We start from the raw sequence: 19202 nt of genomic DNA on the forward strand, positions 1-19202 counted from the left end.
TATAATCAGGCATTGTTTTTCTCTTTCTTGGTACCTAGCACAGAGCGTTGTCCTGTTCAACAGGCCAAAAAGCCAAAAGGATCTGATGGTCCCAATGACGAGTGGTTGATAAACTACCCCATCCGTTTAACTAGGTCGATAAGCCAAGCCAGTCTAACATATTTCAATGTACTTCCGAAGTTCTCATGGTCTCTTCAGGCCAGATAGCTTTCAAATAGCAAGGTCAAATCTCTTTTGGGTTCGATGGCCTTGCCGATTAGTCTGTTCCATACTATGTCTACTCGATTCACGCAGTAGCGCACAAAATAATTTTCAACTTATTCTTCAGAAGCAAACGAAACTGGGAAACGTGAGACTTATACAGCATCATTCGAGTCGACACTTTGGAAGCAGGTATCTCGAACAAGTAAACAAGGCAAACCATGTGTATGCCATCTCTTTGCTCTCTTTTTCTTTCCATATTGTACGTTTCCTGCTGGAACAGCTTCTTTATACATCTTACACCGCCAAGTATAAACACCGCCACACCGTAGCCCAGGAAAATGGGAAAGACAATTCTCACCCGGCTGACGGTCCCTTTTTTTTTTTTTTTTCCTTCTTACCCTTTAAAAATCACAGGGGTGATGTTTCCCAAGTCTTTTTTTTTTTTTTCTCAACTCCAATTTTACTAGTAGTATATAGGTGAGTGTTAGGAGCCCCTGAAAAGTGTATTCTTCCTACTCTTAAGTTCTATCTCTTAAATACGTTCAATTTCGATTCTTCTATTCTCTTTGCTATTGAATGTTCACTTGGTAACTGCTATATCTTCATCTTTTTGTTCGGAATTAGCAGCTTCTTTCTCTAAGGGTATCCTAAATCACACTTCCCGCCGCAATGAATCTTTCCGTTGAAGCTACTATCGCAATCATAGCGCTATTGGTCGCTTTAATCCAAACTATATGCAGTCTTTGGAAGTGTATATCGGCGAGAAAGAAATCCGAAGGTATGTCTAAGCTCGTTGTTTCTGTTCACTGGCTTATTTTCAATTTCTATAGAGACTATACCAATGTATACTTTCGAAAACACATCCCTGGATATGCCAAGAGACCTAAGATGGCAGCATGATGGATACGGTATGGCCTGCCTACCTAAGTTGGGGGTCCATAAGACATATGGCTAACCTATACACTCTAGATGAGTCAACGGGAAGAGTATATTACAGGACGCGGATGTGGGAGTGGGTTGATTACACAAAGCATTCTACGCGACAGGGCTAGTATACAACATGGTTGGAGAATTACTAGTGTGGATACTTGCAAGTGATAGGTTCCAAGCCGGGGGTCTCTCTATCTCTCCCTCCATGTTCCCTCCATGTTCCCTCCATCTCAATCTATATTTTTATCTTAAAGCTAGCATATAACATGCATGATGGCTTGAAACCTAGTTCTTTTCTGATGTAATAGGCACTTTACTAGGCAGAAATCAACTTATTATGCTGTATTTTGAAGAGATGACTTCTATTAAGCAATAGATCTAACCGTTTCAATGATTTAATTTATTTTTACAGATATAGCCCTCAAAGCCAAGCCCTAGGATCAGGCTAGGCCTCAAATTCCAAAGGTTTGACATATTGATCGCCTAAGTAAGTACAGCTTTGCTCCAGGGCTCCCGAGTTAGCTGTATTAGTCCTAAGACCCTAGGGTACTCACTTTATATGGAAAGCCTCACACTTCAGACATCGATGTCATTAGTACTGGGGTTCTGTCATGGCTACGCCACTATTACAGCCCCAATAAGCCCCGTAACTCACCCAGTTCCTTGCTCACACCTCCAGCACTAGCCAATGTTTTCCGGCTCGCCTCCTGAGCAATAGGAATGACATCCTCAATGCGCACGGAAGAATCCCTGGCCAAGCCAGCCACCACAACACCTAGTAGCGTATCACCCGCCGCATTGACACTGACAATGTCATTGGCATCTAGAATAGTAGCAGGTGAAAACAAACGCATGTAAACACCACCGAAAGGCACGTCCGAGTCAATCGGCGCGCGAGCAAGAATGTACGGTGCAGACTCCGGATCCGTAAGACGGGGATCACCAGGCGGCAGAAGCTGAGTAAGGAGAGCACCTGCACCACCGAGTTTGGTAACAATACAGGGAATGAAAGGAAGCAATTGAACGGTCTGCTGCGGAAGGCCCTCGTCGACGAGAGACAACGAAGTGATTGCAATCAAGCGCTCGCGCGAACCCGTTGGAGACATATTCATGGAGTTAATAATATGCCACCATCCCTGTGATTCGAAAAGAGACGATTCCCGCGCAGCGGTATACATAGCTGTCAGCTCGAGGCGGTTCGGACACGCAAGACTGATAGCATTATCTGGCACAGTCTGATTGGGACTGATAGTCGCACCGACGCTGGTTACACCGCTGCCGAACAGGCGTCGGGATTTGGCTGTTGAAACGGGCTCGAAGGCTACGCGTGCGCCGTGTTTGCGTGCTACTGCACTCCACTTAGCCATCACGTCGGGTCGCCAGTTGGCGTCGACGACGACCCACTTTGGCTTTGTGCGTTCGAGGAGAGGTTCCCAGAAGCCATCGAAGTCGAGCTGGGATTCGGGTAGCTCGACGATACCCATGTCGGCCATTGCTACCACGAGGTCTTTTTTGATGTCGTTGATTGCGATGTATTGTGCTGTGCGAGTGCCTGGAATCGCGGGGAGGACTTGAATTCCTGCTGTGCTGAGGCCTTCTTTTTCAAGAGTTGATAGTGCGGCGCGGCCGCTGAGATCGTCTGCAACGACGCTGCAGAAGATCACATCGCTGCCGACGTAGCTGGCGGCAACGGCGACGTTGTGGCCAACGCCGCCTAGACTTTGTCCAATAATTGCTGGGTTGGATGTATATGGTACTGGTGCAACCTGCGTGAGCTCATCTCCGAAGGGAGTGTAGTCGCAGGATAGGTCGATGGCTAGCGAGCCGGCAACCACGACATCTGCCTTTAGCGTCGGTGTAATAGGTACCTCGGTGCTGACTGGCTCAGGGATATCTTCAACTTGCGAGGCAACTTGAGTTGGTAAGGCTACGCCTGGGATTGATGGCATGTGTCTATATGGAAGGGAATATCCGAACTTAGCATTGATTGCATCTCGTATCTGGTATCTAGAAACAAAACTCACCGAGACCCTGATCCTAGGTCAGCTTGTTCAAGCTTAGCGAGTTCCACAGCTACTAGGGTTGCACGCTTGACATTTGACTCAATCAAGGCCCGGTTGGCGACTACACTCTTTCCACCGCTTAGTTCCTTGATCTTAGCAAGCACAAATGGCGTGTTGTCACTGCCGTGGTAACCCTCTACATGGGAAAGGCGGATAGCTTCTTCAATCACAAGATCCATCTCGGCTTTGGGAATCGAGTACTCCAACGGAACGGGGTTGGCAAAGTGTATGCCGGAGGACACTGGAAGCTTTGATTGCGCGTCTGGAAATTCTGTCAACGAGGCTGTAGCTTTCAACACGTGGGTATACTTACAAACTATGGCAGCAGCTTCGGCTTCATTTTGAATAACCCGGGGACTGCGGATGCCACTCTCTCGTGTAAAGAAAGCAGGGAAATCAACAGGGCCATCCCGTCCATCAGCGAATGTACCCACGCAGACACCTTCGGTCTCGAGGTATTCGAGCGTTCGAGGAATGTCCAAGAAGCTCTTGCATCCAGAGCTAATCACCGTCACCGGAGTACGTCCAAGTTCAGTAAGATCGGCTATAACAATTTGTCAATACTTTGGGATACTGATTTTGTTTCCACGGTGTTCCCTACCGGAGATATCCATTGAGCTTTCTGCTCCGCGATGCACACCACCTAGAGCAAGTCAGATGGGCTTTGTTTTTATTGAATTTTGATCATTGAATTTACCTAGTCCACCGGTACCAAAAATCTTGATACCAGCCAGTTCGGACAGGATCATAGTGCCGGAGATTGTAGTACCGCCGTGCATTGGCTTACCAACCATGCCCTAATATAGCTCAGTTTTGGTCCTATGAGCCATGTAACAGCTAACTCACCATTCCACATATATATCCGAGATCCCTACGGGACACTTTCAGAGCGCTCTTATCTTGAGCTGTCGAGGCCAGCTCGACAAGCTCTTCCGTACTCAGACCGACTTTGGCCACACCGTCAAGGATTCCTATAGTCGCCGGAACTCCGCCATTGGCTCTCACAACAGACTCTAACATTGCAGCGAGAGCAATATTATCGGGGTAAGGGAAACCTACAGCGAATCAGTCTTGGCTTCCCCGCTTTTGGGCGAAGCTCTTCAATCCCAGGAATCAACAGAGAATGACTCACCATGCGTATATATTGTCGTCTCGAGTGATACGACTGGCTTCCCTGTAGCAACTGCATCACGCACCTCTTCTGACACCTTGAAGAACTTGCTCTGGGCAAGACCATGGTAGCGACGAGCAGATAACAGTTGAGCTCCCCTCAAACAGCCGGATCTCAGAGCAGCTCGAGAGGCAAACATAGTGTGTGACAGCATTATAATATCTGAAAAGAAGATTCAGCTGTAACTCCAGCTAATTTGAATCTACAATTCGAGTATGCAAGAAGTAAATATATGAGATGAGGAGAAGCTCGCGAGATCACCTCCACCCTAAGAGCTAGACCGTTATCAGCGATAAGCCGGAGTGCGTGATATGGCCGCTTCGGCGACCGTAGTATACAATGGGGACCACGTATCATCTGCTTCGCAAGCTACGCAAGGTTCATCGACCTGACACAATCACAAGTTAGATTCTTAACCCTTTTGAACCTCGGAGAAATTGTGTCCTCCAGGTATTCAGAATGAGGTTCTTCACCGCCACGGTGCTCGGGCTGCTCGCGCCCAGCCTGTGCGCTGCAACCAACATTACTACGCCTAGTCGATTGGATCTTCCGTCCGGCTTCAAACCCCCGCAGGTTTTCAAAAACACAAACTTGGTTCGGAATACCAATTTGGAAAAGAGCTATGTGCGGGAAACAATCAATGTTGTCGTGGAGAATGTCGACAAGCAGCCCCAGAACGATTACTACATCCCCTTCCCTGCCGAGGTGTTTGACCGTGTTGGAGGCTTTGAAGTGAGGGATAAGAAGGCCCCCGAGAAGGGACGCTTTGATGTGGACTATACTGAAGCTGTATCATCCGAGTGAGTATCAATTGGAAGGCCAATGGCCATGCTAGTGATCTGGCCTCGTAATGGGCGAGGTGTATACACTGTGGCACTCAATTCTAACATCAATTAAAACAGCGGCAACCAGTACTTCGTCGTTCACCTTCCCGAACCTCTGGACCCGAAGTCGCAGATTACCCTTGGAATCTCATACTCGGTGCTTTCCTCTCTCAGCCCGCTTCCTGCGACGATTGGACAGGCGGACAAGCAATACCTCACCTACTCGTTCTCCGCTTATATGCCATCCGCCTACACCACAGTTACACAGAAGACCAAGTTGAAGTTCCCTAGCACCAATGTGCCGGATTACACAACCACGGATGGCCTCAAGTCCGGCTCGGACCCCGAGCGCAAGGGTGTCACATACACCTACGGGCCGTATGACACGGCTAACGTGGCCCCTGGTACCGAGCACCAAATTACCGTGCGCTACGAGTTCACTAAGCCCGTCATCACTGTTAACCTTTTGGAGCGTGACTTGGAAGTCTCGCACTGGGGCGGTAACCTTGCAACCGAGGAACGGTACTGGCTGCGCAACAACGGCTCGCAGCTGACCAAGCAGTTCTCGCGTGTTGAGTGGACTTTCTCCAACTACCAGCAAGCGCCTACTTCAGCGGTTCGTGAGCTGACATATCCGCTTCTTCCCGGCTCTGTCGACCCTTACTTCATTGATGATATCGGCAATGTCTCGACCAGCCGCTACCGTCCGAGTGTTGGTAGGAGCGCGGGTAGCTTGGAGTTGAAGCCCCGCTACCCGATCTTCGGAGGCTGGAACTATAGCTTCCGTATTGGATGGAACAATGACCTTGCTTCGTTCCTGCGCCGTGCCGCAGGTGTCGACTCCGACTCCTATGTCCTCAAGGCCCCGCTCATTGAGGGACCTAAGATGGCCGAGGGCATCCAGTATGAGCGTGTGATTGTGCGCGTTGTTCTCCCTGAAGGTGCCCACAATGTCCGTTTCGAGATCATCGAGGGAACTAACAGCAATGGTCTTCCTGGCGTGAATCACATTCACGCTCACTTGAGCTCCCTCAAGACTTACATGGATACTCTGGGCCGGACCACCTTGACCCTGGAGGTTGATAGTCTGACCGACGAAGCGCGTGACTCCCAATTTGTGGTATGTATTGATCTGTATTGACTTATTCATCTCGCAGCTATGCTAACTTGCTATTAGGTTACGTACGACCACTCCATGTTTGATGCCCTGCGCAAGCCTTTCACTATCTTCGTGGGTCTGTTCACAGTCTTCGTCGCTGCCTGGGGCATTGGAAAGATCGATGTCAGCATCAAGAAGCGGTGAATTGTATGAAATGGGTTCATGTCAATATCATTTTGTCACTTTTCTATAGTCGTGTGTCCAAGGGATCTCACCAATCGACTTGTATGTTTACAATGTTCGCTTCGCAGCTTCCTTCCTTCCCAGGCCTTGATCTAAGTAATCTTCAAGTTTGGGTTGCTCTTTCCCCAGGACACACCTTCCTACTTGGCGTATATACACCATGAGATAATTGTAAACAAACCTTCATATCAAGTCGGTTATTTCCTTCATTCTACTCTTCCTCTTCCTCATCTCTCATCTCTCATCTCTCATCCCTCACTCTCCTCGCATTTCATCGTCTTCAATCATGCTCGAAGTCCAGGATTCCCCGGACAAAACTCGTCCACCCCGCGTCGATGACAGCGGTACTACCCAAGAGTCCCCATCCAAAACAAGCCAGTCTCCTCCCCGTAACGCCCTAGGCCCAGTGCTGGTATTCATGGCCAGGGCCACACAGGCGAAAGACAAGGACTACCCGTCCAACATTGTAACCAACACCCGAATGCACATATACCTACGCGCAATGCTGGCAAAAACCATCGTCGAGCACCGCAAGCGATTCGGCATTCTAGGCTTCCGCCCCCATAGGATTCAGACGACACTCCAGGCTGCGCAAACCCGGACCTCATCTGTCAGCCGATCTGGAAAGTTCCTGATCATGGCACTTGAGGAAGCTCGCACATCCAAGACTGAGTGCATCTTTGTCATGCTGGGCTGGGATGGCTGGACAACCGACAAGATAACTATCGCCGAGCTCTGCAACCAGTTCTGGGACGTCCCTTTTACATTCCATGTTTATGCGAACCGGGGCGATCCCTGTGAGTTCTTCGTGGTCAACGCCCACAAAGTCAATGCGTACTTCCGAAAAATGATTCTTGCGAATGATCCGGCTATTGTTGGCGATGGTGCGACAGCGCTTTACATTCGCATCGTGGAAACCTTGCCTACCTTGCACTTTTCCAAGTATCACGCTGTTATGTCGGTGCAGGAAAAGCAAACTCTTGCCAAGTACGATAAGCGGTATGCCGGGGTTTACAAGGTGGAGGAAATCGACGTTCCAGAGCTTGCAACTGAACAGCCCGATGCTCCAAATCCTGACGTTTGATATGAATTGGTAGGTATCAAGAATAATACCGGGGTTGCATCTTTACCAATGGATATTAACTTTATATTTCATGCATAGCTTGACATAGCTTGACATCTTCCAGAAGGATCTAAGAAGGATGACATACATGGATTTATGACAGCAGGCCTGGAGAAGAGGCACCGTTACCAAGTCAGAAGACTTATCATATCAATTGAGCAAGCAGCTAAATTAATATCAAATCTTTATTATACTGTCCATGGCACATCACAATTTGAATAGCTTAGGGATGTCTTCCATCGAATGACCGCGTACGGTTCGTCAAATTAGACTGAGGTAGTAGTTGTACAGAAGAGCAAGATATTGTGGTCGTGACGCAGAACAAAAAAAAAGCAAACTGCCTATTGCCATCCATTGACCGTACCCGTCCCAGCAAGGAGTTCATCAAGCTCATCTTTTCTCTTCTTGTACAAATCCTGAGCCTCTCGCTCACGCCGCAAAACAAATGACACTGCTTCGCGGAGTCTCTCAAGTCGCCGGGGCATAGCCGACTCCTCGGAGATCTGGAGTGTACGGAAAGCGTCTAGCTCATTTGTAGCGGTTTGGAAAGCAGCATCAGCCTCTACAATCTTCGACCGCAGCGTCTTAGCACGGTTCTGGTATCCACCATAGTGCAAAGACAGCTTCTTCTCAAGCTTGTTCCCGCGCTCAGCAGTAGCAAAGAGGGATGTTTGAACAGTCTCAAAGGCCGCAACCATGCGCTTTTCTTCTTGGAAGGGGTCCTGCTCGTCATCCTCGTAATTCTCAAGACCGGGCAGCGACTTGGCATGAACTGACGACCAACTGTCGTCAAATTTCTCTTGCCATTCTGGCTTCTGTGTTTCAGCGGAAGCAATCTCAGCTGCAATAGAAGCTCGTGCTGCATCCAAGAACCGATCGTCCAATGGAGTTAAATTTGGTGCTTGGCCCTTCACCTGCGCGTCGGGAACGGGGAATTTGCGAGAGTCGTGTGCAATCAGGATGGCGGCTTCGTTGGCAATCAGGCCTTCGATAGAGTCGGTGGCCTGGGAGGCCCGCTGCAACAAGTTGTTTAGATCCAGGACAGCGGGGCGGGGCAGGCCCCGCTGGTAAACTTGTGATTGACGTTTGAATTCAGCCTTGGCGGCCTTCTCCCGTGCCTCGTTGTTACGGCGATCACGCTCGGCCGCATCCTCTTCGCTGATCTCCACAGATATGGTGGGCTCAGCGGACTCAGATGGAATATCTTCCAAGTCCCACTCGGATTCCTTAGGCTTGGGAAGTGAGGCCAGCTTGTTGCGGATCTGTTGACGAGTGAGGTTCTCGTGCATTTTAATGTCTCGGGGTGTGCTGCCAATGAGCTGGCCACCCTCTCCCTCCCGGTTCAGAGATAAATGGTCTCGCGGGGTGCGCAAAGGTGTAGCACCGGCCCCAATACCACCAGGCATAGGTGTTGCACCCATGCCATTCGCCTGGCGGAATGGCGTAGCCATAGGGTTGGGAGTGACAATCGCCTGTCTCCGAGGAGCAATCCCTTCAAATCCAGTTGATGAGCTGCCCTCGTGGAGAGGTGTGTTCTCCCCTCCCAGGAGGGAAGACTGGGTTTCGGTCAAAGCTCGAATGTTCCTGATTTCGTTGGCGATGTGATCATCCTCCGGGGCAGCTCGCGGGGTTCTTATAGGTGTTCCCCCAACAATAGCCGAGTAATTTCCAAGGAGTTCCCGAGTGCCTGCCTCATCCACATTCATTCGACTAGCTTTCTCCCCAGCCATACCCATCTTGATAATATCTTCCATTTCGCTTTCGCTGACCTGTGGTGCCGGCAAGTTCAAACCCCGTCGCTTATGGCTCTGTTCAGCCTCGCGAATCTTCTGCATTTGACCTGCTCGTGCAGCTGCAGCAGATGCTGCCGTGGTGCCGCCTTTGTCGTTCTTGCGCTTCTTGCGCTCTGCATCATCGTCTTGATCACCCTTTCTCTTGTTTGCGAGTTGCTGCTTCCGGGGATCAAATGCCTCCCGCTGACGTTCATTCAGATCTTTCTCTTCAATTGTATCATAGAATCCAGGAGCAGCTGGCTTTTCGAATGGAATGTCTGCATTGTAATCCATCTGACCGGGCTTCCGCGTGACGACCTTGACGTTGATACCGGCATGCTTGAGTTCGCGACGCTTCTGGAGAACGGCCAGTCGACGCGACTCTTCTAATTGACGCTCTCGGGCCTTTCGCTTGGCCTTTTTACCCTGTGTATTGGCGAGACGAGCACGCGCTTCGCTCAGCATTTCCTTTTCATCTTCATCCAGATCAATTGTGTCGGGACGGGCAGGCTTAGACTCAGGATCAGGATCGAGTTCACCAGGTCTAAAAAGTATCAGTCTCAGGAATATCATGACCTTTAGTAAAATTCACGTACCGTAGTCGACGAACATCGTCCGCACTGGGGGCGGCGCTCTCCTCGCCAGGTCCTCCCAGGCCGAGCTCATCATTTTCGCGAGATTCTGCTTCATCCAAAAGCTTCTGGTAGCGTTCAAGACATTGTGTGGCGGTGCGCCCGACGATGGGAGCAATTGTGCGCCATTGTGTGGGCATCAGCTTCGCAAGGTGGAGCAGTTTCTCGTCCTCTTCGCGCGACCACTCGGTCTTGCGAATGCCCGGGTCCAACCATTCAATCCAGCGCGCCTTGCATTGCTTTGGGGTTTTGCGTGCGAGTAGGGAGGAGACTCGAGCCCACTGGTTGAGACCATATTTGGATACCTACGATTGAGTCAGTTTTTGCCCCATCAAACATTGGCTAGGAAAGTTCCTAGTGAGTCAGGAACAACGTACAGCTGCCCGAAGCACTTCATCCTCAATATTCGTCCTGAGAGTATGTTAGCAACGAAAACGTGGGCGGGTTCCAATGGTGGCACTTACCAGACACCTCCTTTGACGACAGGCATGGCGTGCGATCGCGCTCAGCGCAGTGTCAAAATTTCGAAAAGCGATAGTGAAAGATCAAGGGTTCCACCAGAAAGATGGAATATTACAACCCACTGACGTTTAGGGAGTTCACGCGCCGTAAGTGATGACAGCTTGAAGCGGAAGAAAAGCGAGTTCGTAACCAAGCGCGCTAAACGTGATAACCGCGATCACCGCCCCCGCGCGTGCTGAGATAAGCAGATCCAGAAATTTTTTGGCCGGAAAAAAAGATAAGCCAATATTTTCATACTATCATCATTGACTGTCTGTCTCTGTTGTTTTTTACAATGTCGACTTCAGTAGATGCCCCGAAGCAATTCAAGCAAACTTCCCGTAAGGGCAAGAAGGCTTGGCGCAAGAATATCGATATCACCACGGTGCAGGATGGTTTGCGCGATCTGAAGGACGCCGAGATCACAGGGTATGTCTATTTTACACTCTGTTTTTTTGGGTTCTTTACTTGCGAATTGAAATTCTAACTGTTCCTCTCTGCTAGTGGTCTTATCTCCGAAAAGCCTTCCGATCAGCTTTTCGTTCTCGATACTGTTGGCAACGAAGACGTGCGCAAGTCTATCGCCAAAAAGCAAAAGAAGCCCCTCAAGTCAGATGAGATCCTTGCTCAGCGGTCAATGATCCCCGCATTGGACGGCCGGAAGCGTGTAAACCCGAATGTCACCGACGGAGTCATTGAGCCAAAGACGAAGAAGCCCAAGAGCGACTGGGTTAGCAAGAAGGAATATCTCCGCCTGAAGCAAGTGGCGAAGGAGGGAAATCCTATGGGCAAGAAGACCGAAAATGACTTCTACGATCCGTGGGCGGAAGATACTGAACCCACGCTCACGTATGACGACCCTCGCTTTGATTTCCTGCAGAAGCCCAAGCCTAAGGTTGAGCCGATCACATTAAAACACGCCCCCATCTCGCTTGCTGCCAATGGAAAGCCCGTCCCTTCTGTCAAGATGCCGCATGCTGGAACTAGTTACAACCCTGTGTTCGAAGAGTGGGACAAACTATTGGAAACACATGGTGCCAAGGCGGTTGAAGCAGAGAAGCTGCGGTTGGAGGAAGAAGCCAAGGAAGCTGAGAAGCAGCGTCTGATTGAGGAGGCCAAGAACGACGACGGCGAGGTGAAGTCGGACGACGAGAGTGCCTGGGAGGGCTTCGAAAGCGAATACGAAAAGTCCGAGTGGCTGAACAAGAAGCGCCCCGAGCGGAAATCCAAGACGCAGCGCAACAAGGTCATCCGACGCAAGGCAGCAGAGGGGAAAGCGAAGTGGGAGGCTGAGAGAGTAAAGAGAGATGCACAGGCCGAGCATATTCTCAAGATTGCCGAGCAACTCAAGCAACGAGAGCTCGAGCGCGAGAATCAATCGGATGCAGATGAGTCTGATGATAATGATGATGTTGAGATTGCGCTCCGCAAGAAGCCCTTCGGTGGCAAGAAACCGTAAGTTTTTGTTCATTTTCTTATGCCTATATTGCGACTAACAAGTTATTTTAGTGTGCCCGCGCAGCCGTTGGAGCTGGTGCTTCCTGAAGAGCTGCAGGATTCTCTCCGACTCTTGAAGCCGGAAGGCAATCTCTTGGATGACCGATTCCGAACATTGATCGTTCAGGGTAAGCTCGAGTCCCGCACACCAATCACCCAGGCACGCAAGGCCAGAAGACAGATCACAGAGAAGTGGACTGCGAAGGATTTCAAGACTGGGTACGAATGATTTTGCATATTCCCTCTAAAAGCGCGTGCATTTTGTTATCTGGACATATAATGTGATCCTAGGTTGGATGAGTTAGGATCAGGTTTCATCAATATTTTTCAAGCACAAAGTAAATCAAGTCCTGAGTAAATCAAATTAAACACTAAGCAATCAATCGAAATGCACTAAATTATTGCATATAACGACAATATACAAAAGTATGTACGTTCTCCGTAGTCCAGCCCTGGAGATATCCAAGTCGCTACCTGGTCAACTATCAACCCCAAAATAAAAGTGGATCCCGAAAATTTACCTTATCGTCCTTTTTTATCTCTCCCATCTTCTCTCTCACCAACAGACTCAGAATGGACAAGACAGCGCTTTCCAGTAATTGGAAGAAGCTGCAGGCGACATTGAAGAAAGATCCTACTGTCAAGCGCAAGACCTCCGACCACGACTCTGGAGATGGCATCGTGAAGAAACGCAAGTTGACCGAGAAGCAAAAGCCATATAACCAAGACGCCAAACCAACCTTCAAGCGCAAAAGAATGTCTGATAAAAAAGAGAATGGTGATTCAGCCGATGCACCAAAGATTGAGACGAGTTCGCGTCACAAGGAGAATGAAGGCCGTTCATCAACGTAAGTGCCAAATCACAAATTGTATAGCCATACTATTTGGATTCTTTTTGCAATATCAGCTACTAACTATCAGCCTCCAGTGCCGAACTAGGAAAATATGTCGCAATGGATTGTGAAATGGTGGGCGTCGGACCGAACCCCGATAATGACTCTGCGCTTGCCCGTGTCAGTGTCGTGAATTTCAACGGCGACCAAATATACGATTCGTACGTGCGTCCGAAGGAGATGGTCACAGACTGGCGCACGCATGTCAGCGGAATTGCCCCGAAGCACATGGTGGAGGCCAGATCCCTCGAGCAAGTCCAAAAAGAAATTGCAGATATTATGAAGGACCGCATTCTCGTTGGTCATGCCGTCAGCAATGATTTGGACGCTCTCCTCCTTAGCCACCCTAAGCGTGACATCCGAGACACTAGCAAGCACGCGCCATACCGGAGGGTCGCAGGCGGCGGATCACCACGTTTGAAGGTTTTGGCCGAGGAATTTTTGGGAATCAAGATCCAGGACGGAGCGCATTCTAGTGTGGAAGATGCTCGGGCCACGATGGCTTTGTATCGTCGCGAGAAGGATGCATTTGAACGCGAGCATTTGAAGAAATGGCCCGCTCGGATGATTGCCGACAACCGGGAGAAGGGCGAGGGCCAGAAAAAGAAGAAGAAGAAGAAGACCACACGCAAGCGCTGATGTTATTAAATATTCGATACAGCTTTCGAAGAGACATGCTTAGATACTCTGTACATGTATACCCCGATCATTGCCAATTGAATTGTTTTGCATTTCCAGCATTAAAAGCTGGTGGTATTTTGAAAAAATTTTAAAAATTTTAAAAAAACCTTTAGACTTCAGATAATCGAAACAGCTAAAATATGCTAAGAGAGATAGCTGAATAAATATTTTCTGTAGTCCTCGTCGATCCCGACTCGGATTTCCACTTAACGCGGAGAACAGGAAAACGCGTCGCGCCTCACCTCCAATCTTTTGCAAGAACCAGCGCAACCACCCAGACCGCAGAACCCAGGCGATACCTCTTCGATTACACGCTACAACGACATAAGAACAAATCAGCGCCTAATTGATCCCAAATATCCTATCCTGGATTATACCGTTACTGCCTTGTTATCAGAGCAAAATATCTGTCTACCAAGAACAACTCACATAATGCCCGACATGTACACCATCCAGCCCTGCTCAAAAGCGGGCTCACAATCCAAAAAGAATGACTCGCCTCCGCAATGTGTACCAAATATCATTCCATGCCGGATTCACCACGATGGACCAATTGATTCGTTGAACCGGTATTGGACAGTGAAACACGAAAAGGGTATGCAAAAAGGATAGCTCCAGTTGGAGAAAACCTAGCTGCACTAGTGTACAAACAAAGACTAATGTCATCTCTTTTATTCCAGACGATACACAAACAGCGCATTTCCGCGGACGCAAACTTCGAGGTCGGCGCGTCGCCCTCCCTGATGGTTATCAAGGTACGGGAGAACGTCCAAATGAGCTTTCCCAAAGTAAAAAAATGTTATTTTAATCATAATTGGCTGACTATATACCATTGAAACTATATAGGTGTAGTTGCAACACCTACAGACCGTGTGTTACCTGCAGCTCAAAGAACAGACGGTGACAGCGCTGAGGATGCAGAGGCTGAGCCCGAGGAACCAGTGAAGATTTTGGAGACGCAGGGAATCTTCGAGGAATTTGTAGTATGGGGGCATGAGGCTCTTCCTGCGGCGGATGATACTTTCGTCAAGGGAGTGGAGGAGTGGCTGCAGTTTGCGGACGCGGTATGTTTTGTTTCCCCCCCAAAAGCATGGTTTATCTAGATTTGGTTCTTTTTCTGATGGTCTATTAGATGCATACAGCCCCAATATCAGCGACAAATGGAAACAAGGAGTCTACTGCTGTTGTTTGAGGACGGCTTGTTGGTTTAGAATGGAGTTGGTGGTAGAGTTTTTTTGGATTATAAGTTGTATATCAATGTATCTGATAGCATAATTTGTGATACACGCTTAATTTTGCTTGAAGCTAAATATCGAGCTCTCTTTATAATCTTCATCAATAAGAACTACATATGTTGAAGAACGCTTGAGAGCAACTGTTTTCGGTTCAATGCGTTCAATAGATACACTTAGCGCTCAGTGTGTTAGAACAACAAAGCAACTATACAGTATCATATAGATCATGTCTAACAATTAACAATAAAAAGAATTATTACATTACACCACAACGCTAATTGACGGTAAATCGGCTGCCGTAAATGGCTACATTGGACGCCGGTTTAAGCTCCCTTTTTACCAAAATCTTAGTCATCATAACATCACGTGCGCATAATGTACTTTTGATCACTGAGCACTCAGGGCTGCTCGGTGATCTGCTCACCCTTCACTCAGTATGCTCAGGGCTGCTCAGTGATCTGCTCACCCTTCGCTCAGTATGCTCAGGGCAATTGATCAGTCATGACGTGATGCCCAGTATCCTTCAGTCCGTTTGTAGCCGCTCCAGACAAAGATGATAAATCGTCTGTCTTGCGGAGCCATCAAGACCGGTTCCCAACATTTAAATGGTCGCCCCCCTCCCCATCAACTCGTAGCCTTTCTACAGTCCAACTCACCAGCAACAGTCTTTTCTGCATTATACCTCTCCAACCTTTCTTCTGGGCAACTGTCATTATCGCCATACCAACCAGCTTCCTTCCCATTCAATTTCCTGAAGCGTGCCACTATTCTCTAGTATCTGCTAGACTTATTGCTACCTGAAGCCATGACTGTTTCAGGCTCCTACGCTTCCCGCACTAAGGCAAAGGTAGTACCTAGTCCCGACTATTATCTTCAGCGTCGCCGACAACTGGAGAAGAGCATTATCCAAAAGCGACATGCTATATCCACGAAGAACAACATTGAATACATCAAGAGAAGATGGATCAAGTAGGCACCCGTTTCAATACAATATCCATGAGTATCACGCTGATTAAAGCCTAGGCATTGTGACTTTCTAGGGAAAAAGGAGTACTTGAAGTCTCTCCACGCAGCAAGGAAAGAGGACGTGATGATATTTCTTGAATGGTTGCTGCACAACTCCAAAATAAAAAAGTTCAGCAGCCTGCACGAGAACTGGCGGTTATGGTGTCAGCTCTATCGTCAAGCGGTGGGGCGTAGCCTCCACGCAAAAAGCTGCCAGGACATAAATGATGTGGGTTTTTATTGCTCTCTACTCTCTTTGATCTCTAACAGAGGGGTGATAGTACATGAACAAAGACCTGGTTGAACTTTTCAACTTGGATAGGTCTGTTGGAGAAAAGCCAGTCATGAACGTCGATGATTTGTACATTGTGCTTCATCATCACTGGACGAAGGATACTACTCCTTATCCAGATGGTCGGCAAATTATCCAGCTCGCATTCCTACTGCTTACTTCGGCCTATACTGCAAGCCGGCCGGGAGCATTGGTCTATATTGAAAAGAACGAGCGGACCAACGTCCAACACTTTTTTGGAAATGTTAATGATGTTGACGTTGGGGAAGATGACGCAACGGAGGAATGGGATCTCGGAGACGAGGATTTAAAAACCCTTTGCTACGGCCACATAAGTTTGCTCCTTCTACCAAATCCTGGTAGCATCCGTGATCATCTTGTGATGGAAGTTGATCTTAGACACACCAAGGGCCATAATAGAAAGAAGAAAAGGTGAGTGTCGTCCATTAGAGACCCTGGGTTGCATATACATGGCTAATTGTTTATGTGATATCAAGCAAAATCTACTTGATGTCTGAAGTGAAGCAACCTTTCTTCGACATTGTCGCGCTTGTGGTCGCTATGGCCTTCCTTGATGAAGCATTCGAGAGCAACATCCGCTCAATGGAGGACATTTATGCCTCTCGGGTAGAATCGCCGCGCCATTCCTTGCATCTGAGGTTTGTGAAAGAAAAACACAATGTGCCTATCTGTCGTCAGCCAATTTCGACCCATTGTGGTATCAGCACCCACGAGATAAAACCTCTTAAATACCACACGTATCTATATTATCTTGAGAGGTTGAGTCTCGCAGTGGGCATGCCTCGTGCTATGAAACCTTACGATCTCCGGCGTGGCACCGGTGAGGCTGTTGAAAGTAAGTTTCGGCACTCTGTGAATAAAAAAGCTCTCAAGCTGACATGTGAACTATGCTCAGAAACTGCACCTCTTCCTTTACTCCAGCAGGTGATGGGCCATATCTACGCTAGTACCTTTCAGGCATATATGAACCAACGTGTCCAGTGCCATGTTCAAGCTGCATTCCTTGGAATACCATCGGAGGATGCGTTATTGAACATTCTTAGCCACCAAAGCCGCTATATCGACCCTCGAGCTCCGTCTCATTACGAAGATTTACCGGCCACCACGCGAGAATCACTATCGACTCACCCCGAGATAGTTAGCCTTCAGGAAATGCGCGATTCCCTTGCCAGAGAAGCCAAAGAGTTGTATGGATCGATGAAGAACGCGGCTGGCACGAAAATTGGAGAGCTCAAAGCCAAGACGGAAGCAGCATTGCGATGTGCCAAAGCGAGATTGAAGAAGGATACGTTTGACGGAGCGCGTGATGAATTCTTTGCCACAATTGATACACTTGAGATCAACAGACAGCTCGATCCGTCGCTATTGGATATTGAAAAGCAGGCTTATGAACCCGAGAAGATTGTTCATCGCTTGAACGAACGTCGCCAGGTAGCGGAACTGATGCAAACCTCGATGCAAAATCTTTCGGGGGAAAGTGATATGGCAAAGCGAGTCACCATGGTCAATGCATTGATTGGGCTTGGCCGTGTTGTGAAAGTCCCATCCGAAAGGATCAACCCTGACAAAAAGACCAAGTGTGTCATCAGCATCGACCGAATTTCGCCACCAAAAGAGCCACCTCAAGTGGAAACAGAGCCCTCTTCATCGCCGGAACCTCGAGATTGTCCCATTTCGATCACCAATCGACATTGCCTCTTCTGCGTTTTTGAACCGCAGTACCAGTGCTATTTTGCCTCGCCCCGCAAGGCCCGAGAACATTTTGAAAAACACCTTCGGAAATACAAGCCAACTGAGCCCATACCCTGTCCTGACGAATATTGCCAGCTTGTGTTGAGTGGACACAAAGCGCTCAAACGCCATGCGGAAGATGTTCACCATGTTCGTTACTTTACAGAGGCCCAACGCATTCAGGCGGGTTTCTAGGTTTTCTTGGGATCTGGCCTCATAGTATAATTGCTTCATATAATTTTCTGTTCATTTCACAATGTACATCCGGTAATCTCTCTATAGATCAGGGCGAAGAAGATGATCAAGTGGCAGTATAATTCATGGGGTTTAGCACCTTTTGTCGGATTCTACCCAATCGAAACGCCCGCGTAGTAAAGACATTCTAGGTTGTCCTTTTCTTGCTCTCTAGTAGACCGTCTCCCTCTCCCACAAGCCCAAACCCTTCGATCAGAAAAATCATGACATGGACTAGGGGTCTACAGTATGTCCAAGATTCCTCCACTTAAAGGTCTTTAAGCAACACTTAAAAGTAAAAATGACACTGTATGCAATTGCGCTTGGTTCTTTGTGGAAACTCTAATACAGTAAACCGAATATAACTTACGATACTTTTTACAGATCGAATACAACTTTGCACCGCCACAGCCACGATTATGTAAGAGCAAAGAAAATAACCACAGAAGTAAGGTAATGTACACATTGAGTTCAATACCGTATCATACGTCGCTTCAAAGGCTTTGTGTAGCCTAGAATTGGTTTGTTGGCACAATACCAATTCTCTGAGAAACCCGCAGAACAAACGACTTTTGACTAGCTGATCTCAAAACACAATAGACCGATTTGAAAGATCACCTGCTTTTGATATCAACGAAAATCTAATATATACGCCTTGCTTGATGAAAAAAAAAACCATTGTGTAAAGTAAAGTGATGATGGAAGGTTTAAACGGGAAAAAATGCAGTCAAGAACGCAATAGTCATTCCTTGAGGCCAACAGGGCTTGTGACAAAAGATGCGAGTTAGTCATGGCCAGTACACCGAGAAGAGTCGGTATCCATACCATCTCATTTATTAACACACCGTGCCACCCAACCAACGCAGTTAGTTAAATTTGATCAGCTCTATAAACCCTTGCACAGTGTTACGCCAACCATACAATGAGGTATAGGGAATGCGGGGGAGGTGTCTACGCACCACCGCAACCGCTTGTTGATACATCACCTCGCTTATCTGCTTGTATACGCACAGAGGAATCCTCTAGAAAGGGAGGAGCTGAATCCTTTAGC

At 48.2% G+C, this 19202-nt stretch overlaps 8 protein-coding genes across 8 annotated transcripts; 6 read left to right on the forward strand and 2 right to left on the reverse strand.

Annotated features, from left to right (window-relative positions):
• Positions 1–1760: 1760 nt before the first annotated feature.
• Positions 1761–4522, reverse strand: N7479_002405 (pseudouridine-5'-phosphate glycosidase/carbohydrate kinase family protein; the record flags this gene model as incomplete). The annotated part of the gene is made up of 7 exons (XM_057250102.1): positions 1761–3087; positions 3159–3459; positions 3511–3741; positions 3799–3840; positions 3895–3994; positions 4044–4252; positions 4330–4522. The coding sequence occupies 7 exons, from the start codon at positions 4520–4522 to the stop codon at positions 1761–1763; spliced, it is 2403 nt and encodes an 800-aa protein (XP_057114534.1).
• A 305-nt stretch (positions 4523–4827) lies between these two features.
• On the forward strand, positions 4828–6495 carry N7479_002406 (dolichyl-diphosphooligosaccharide--protein glycotransferase subunit OST1; the record flags this gene model as incomplete). Its single annotated transcript, XM_057250103.1, has 3 exons — positions 4828–5168; positions 5271–6312; positions 6370–6495. 3 exons carry the CDS (start codon positions 4828–4830, stop codon positions 6493–6495), a joined length of 1509 nt encoding a protein of 502 aa, XP_057114535.1.
• A 325-nt stretch (positions 6496–6820) lies between these two features.
• Positions 6821–7618, forward strand: N7479_002407 (uncharacterized protein; the record flags this gene model as incomplete). The annotated part of the gene is made up of 1 exon (XM_057250104.1): positions 6821–7618. One exon carries the CDS (start codon positions 6821–6823, stop codon positions 7616–7618), a length of 798 nt encoding a protein of 265 aa, XP_057114536.1.
• Positions 7619–7998: 380 nt separating this feature from the next.
• cef1 (putative cell division control protein (Cdc5)) lies at positions 7999–10551 on the reverse strand (the record flags this gene model as incomplete). Its single annotated transcript, XM_057250105.1, has 4 exons — positions 7999–9973; positions 10026–10366; positions 10439–10472; positions 10526–10551. 4 exons carry the CDS (start codon positions 10549–10551, stop codon positions 7999–8001), a joined length of 2376 nt encoding a protein of 791 aa, XP_057114537.1.
• Positions 10552–10857: 306 nt separating this feature from the next.
• N7479_002409 (ribosome biogenesis protein NOP53) lies at positions 10858–12288 on the forward strand (the record flags this gene model as incomplete). Its single annotated transcript, XM_057250106.1, has 3 exons — positions 10858–10991; positions 11067–12017; positions 12072–12288. The coding sequence occupies 3 exons, from the start codon at positions 10858–10860 to the stop codon at positions 12286–12288; spliced, it is 1302 nt and encodes a 433-aa protein (XP_057114538.1).
• A 344-nt stretch (positions 12289–12632) lies between these two features.
• On the forward strand, positions 12633–13591 carry rex4 (putative 3'-5' exonuclease; the record flags this gene model as incomplete). Its single annotated transcript, XM_057250107.1, has 2 exons — positions 12633–12907; positions 12988–13591. 2 exons carry the CDS (start codon positions 12633–12635, stop codon positions 13589–13591), a joined length of 879 nt encoding a protein of 292 aa, XP_057114539.1.
• A 474-nt stretch (positions 13592–14065) lies between these two features.
• N7479_002411 (ribonuclease H2 subunit C) lies at positions 14066–14825 on the forward strand (the record flags this gene model as incomplete). The annotated part of the gene is made up of 4 exons (XM_057250108.1): positions 14066–14228; positions 14314–14388; positions 14480–14697; positions 14766–14825. The coding sequence occupies 4 exons, from the start codon at positions 14066–14068 to the stop codon at positions 14823–14825; spliced, it is 516 nt and encodes a 171-aa protein (XP_057114540.1).
• A 1392-nt stretch (positions 14826–16217) lies between these two features.
• On the forward strand, positions 16218–18112 carry N7479_002412 (uncharacterized protein; the record flags this gene model as incomplete). The annotated part of the gene is made up of 3 exons (XM_057250109.1): positions 16218–16597; positions 16663–17021; positions 17082–18112. 3 exons carry the CDS (start codon positions 16218–16220, stop codon positions 18110–18112), a joined length of 1770 nt encoding a protein of 589 aa, XP_057114541.1.
• Between the last annotated feature and the right edge of the window lie 1090 nt (positions 18113–19202).

The sequence above is a fragment of the Penicillium vulpinum genome (assembly GCF_028829585.1).
Source record: "Penicillium vulpinum strain IBT 29486 chromosome Unknown utg000001l_segment0_segment0, whole genome shotgun sequence".
NCBI lineage: Eukaryota > Fungi > Ascomycota > Eurotiomycetes > Eurotiales > Aspergillaceae > Penicillium > Penicillium vulpinum.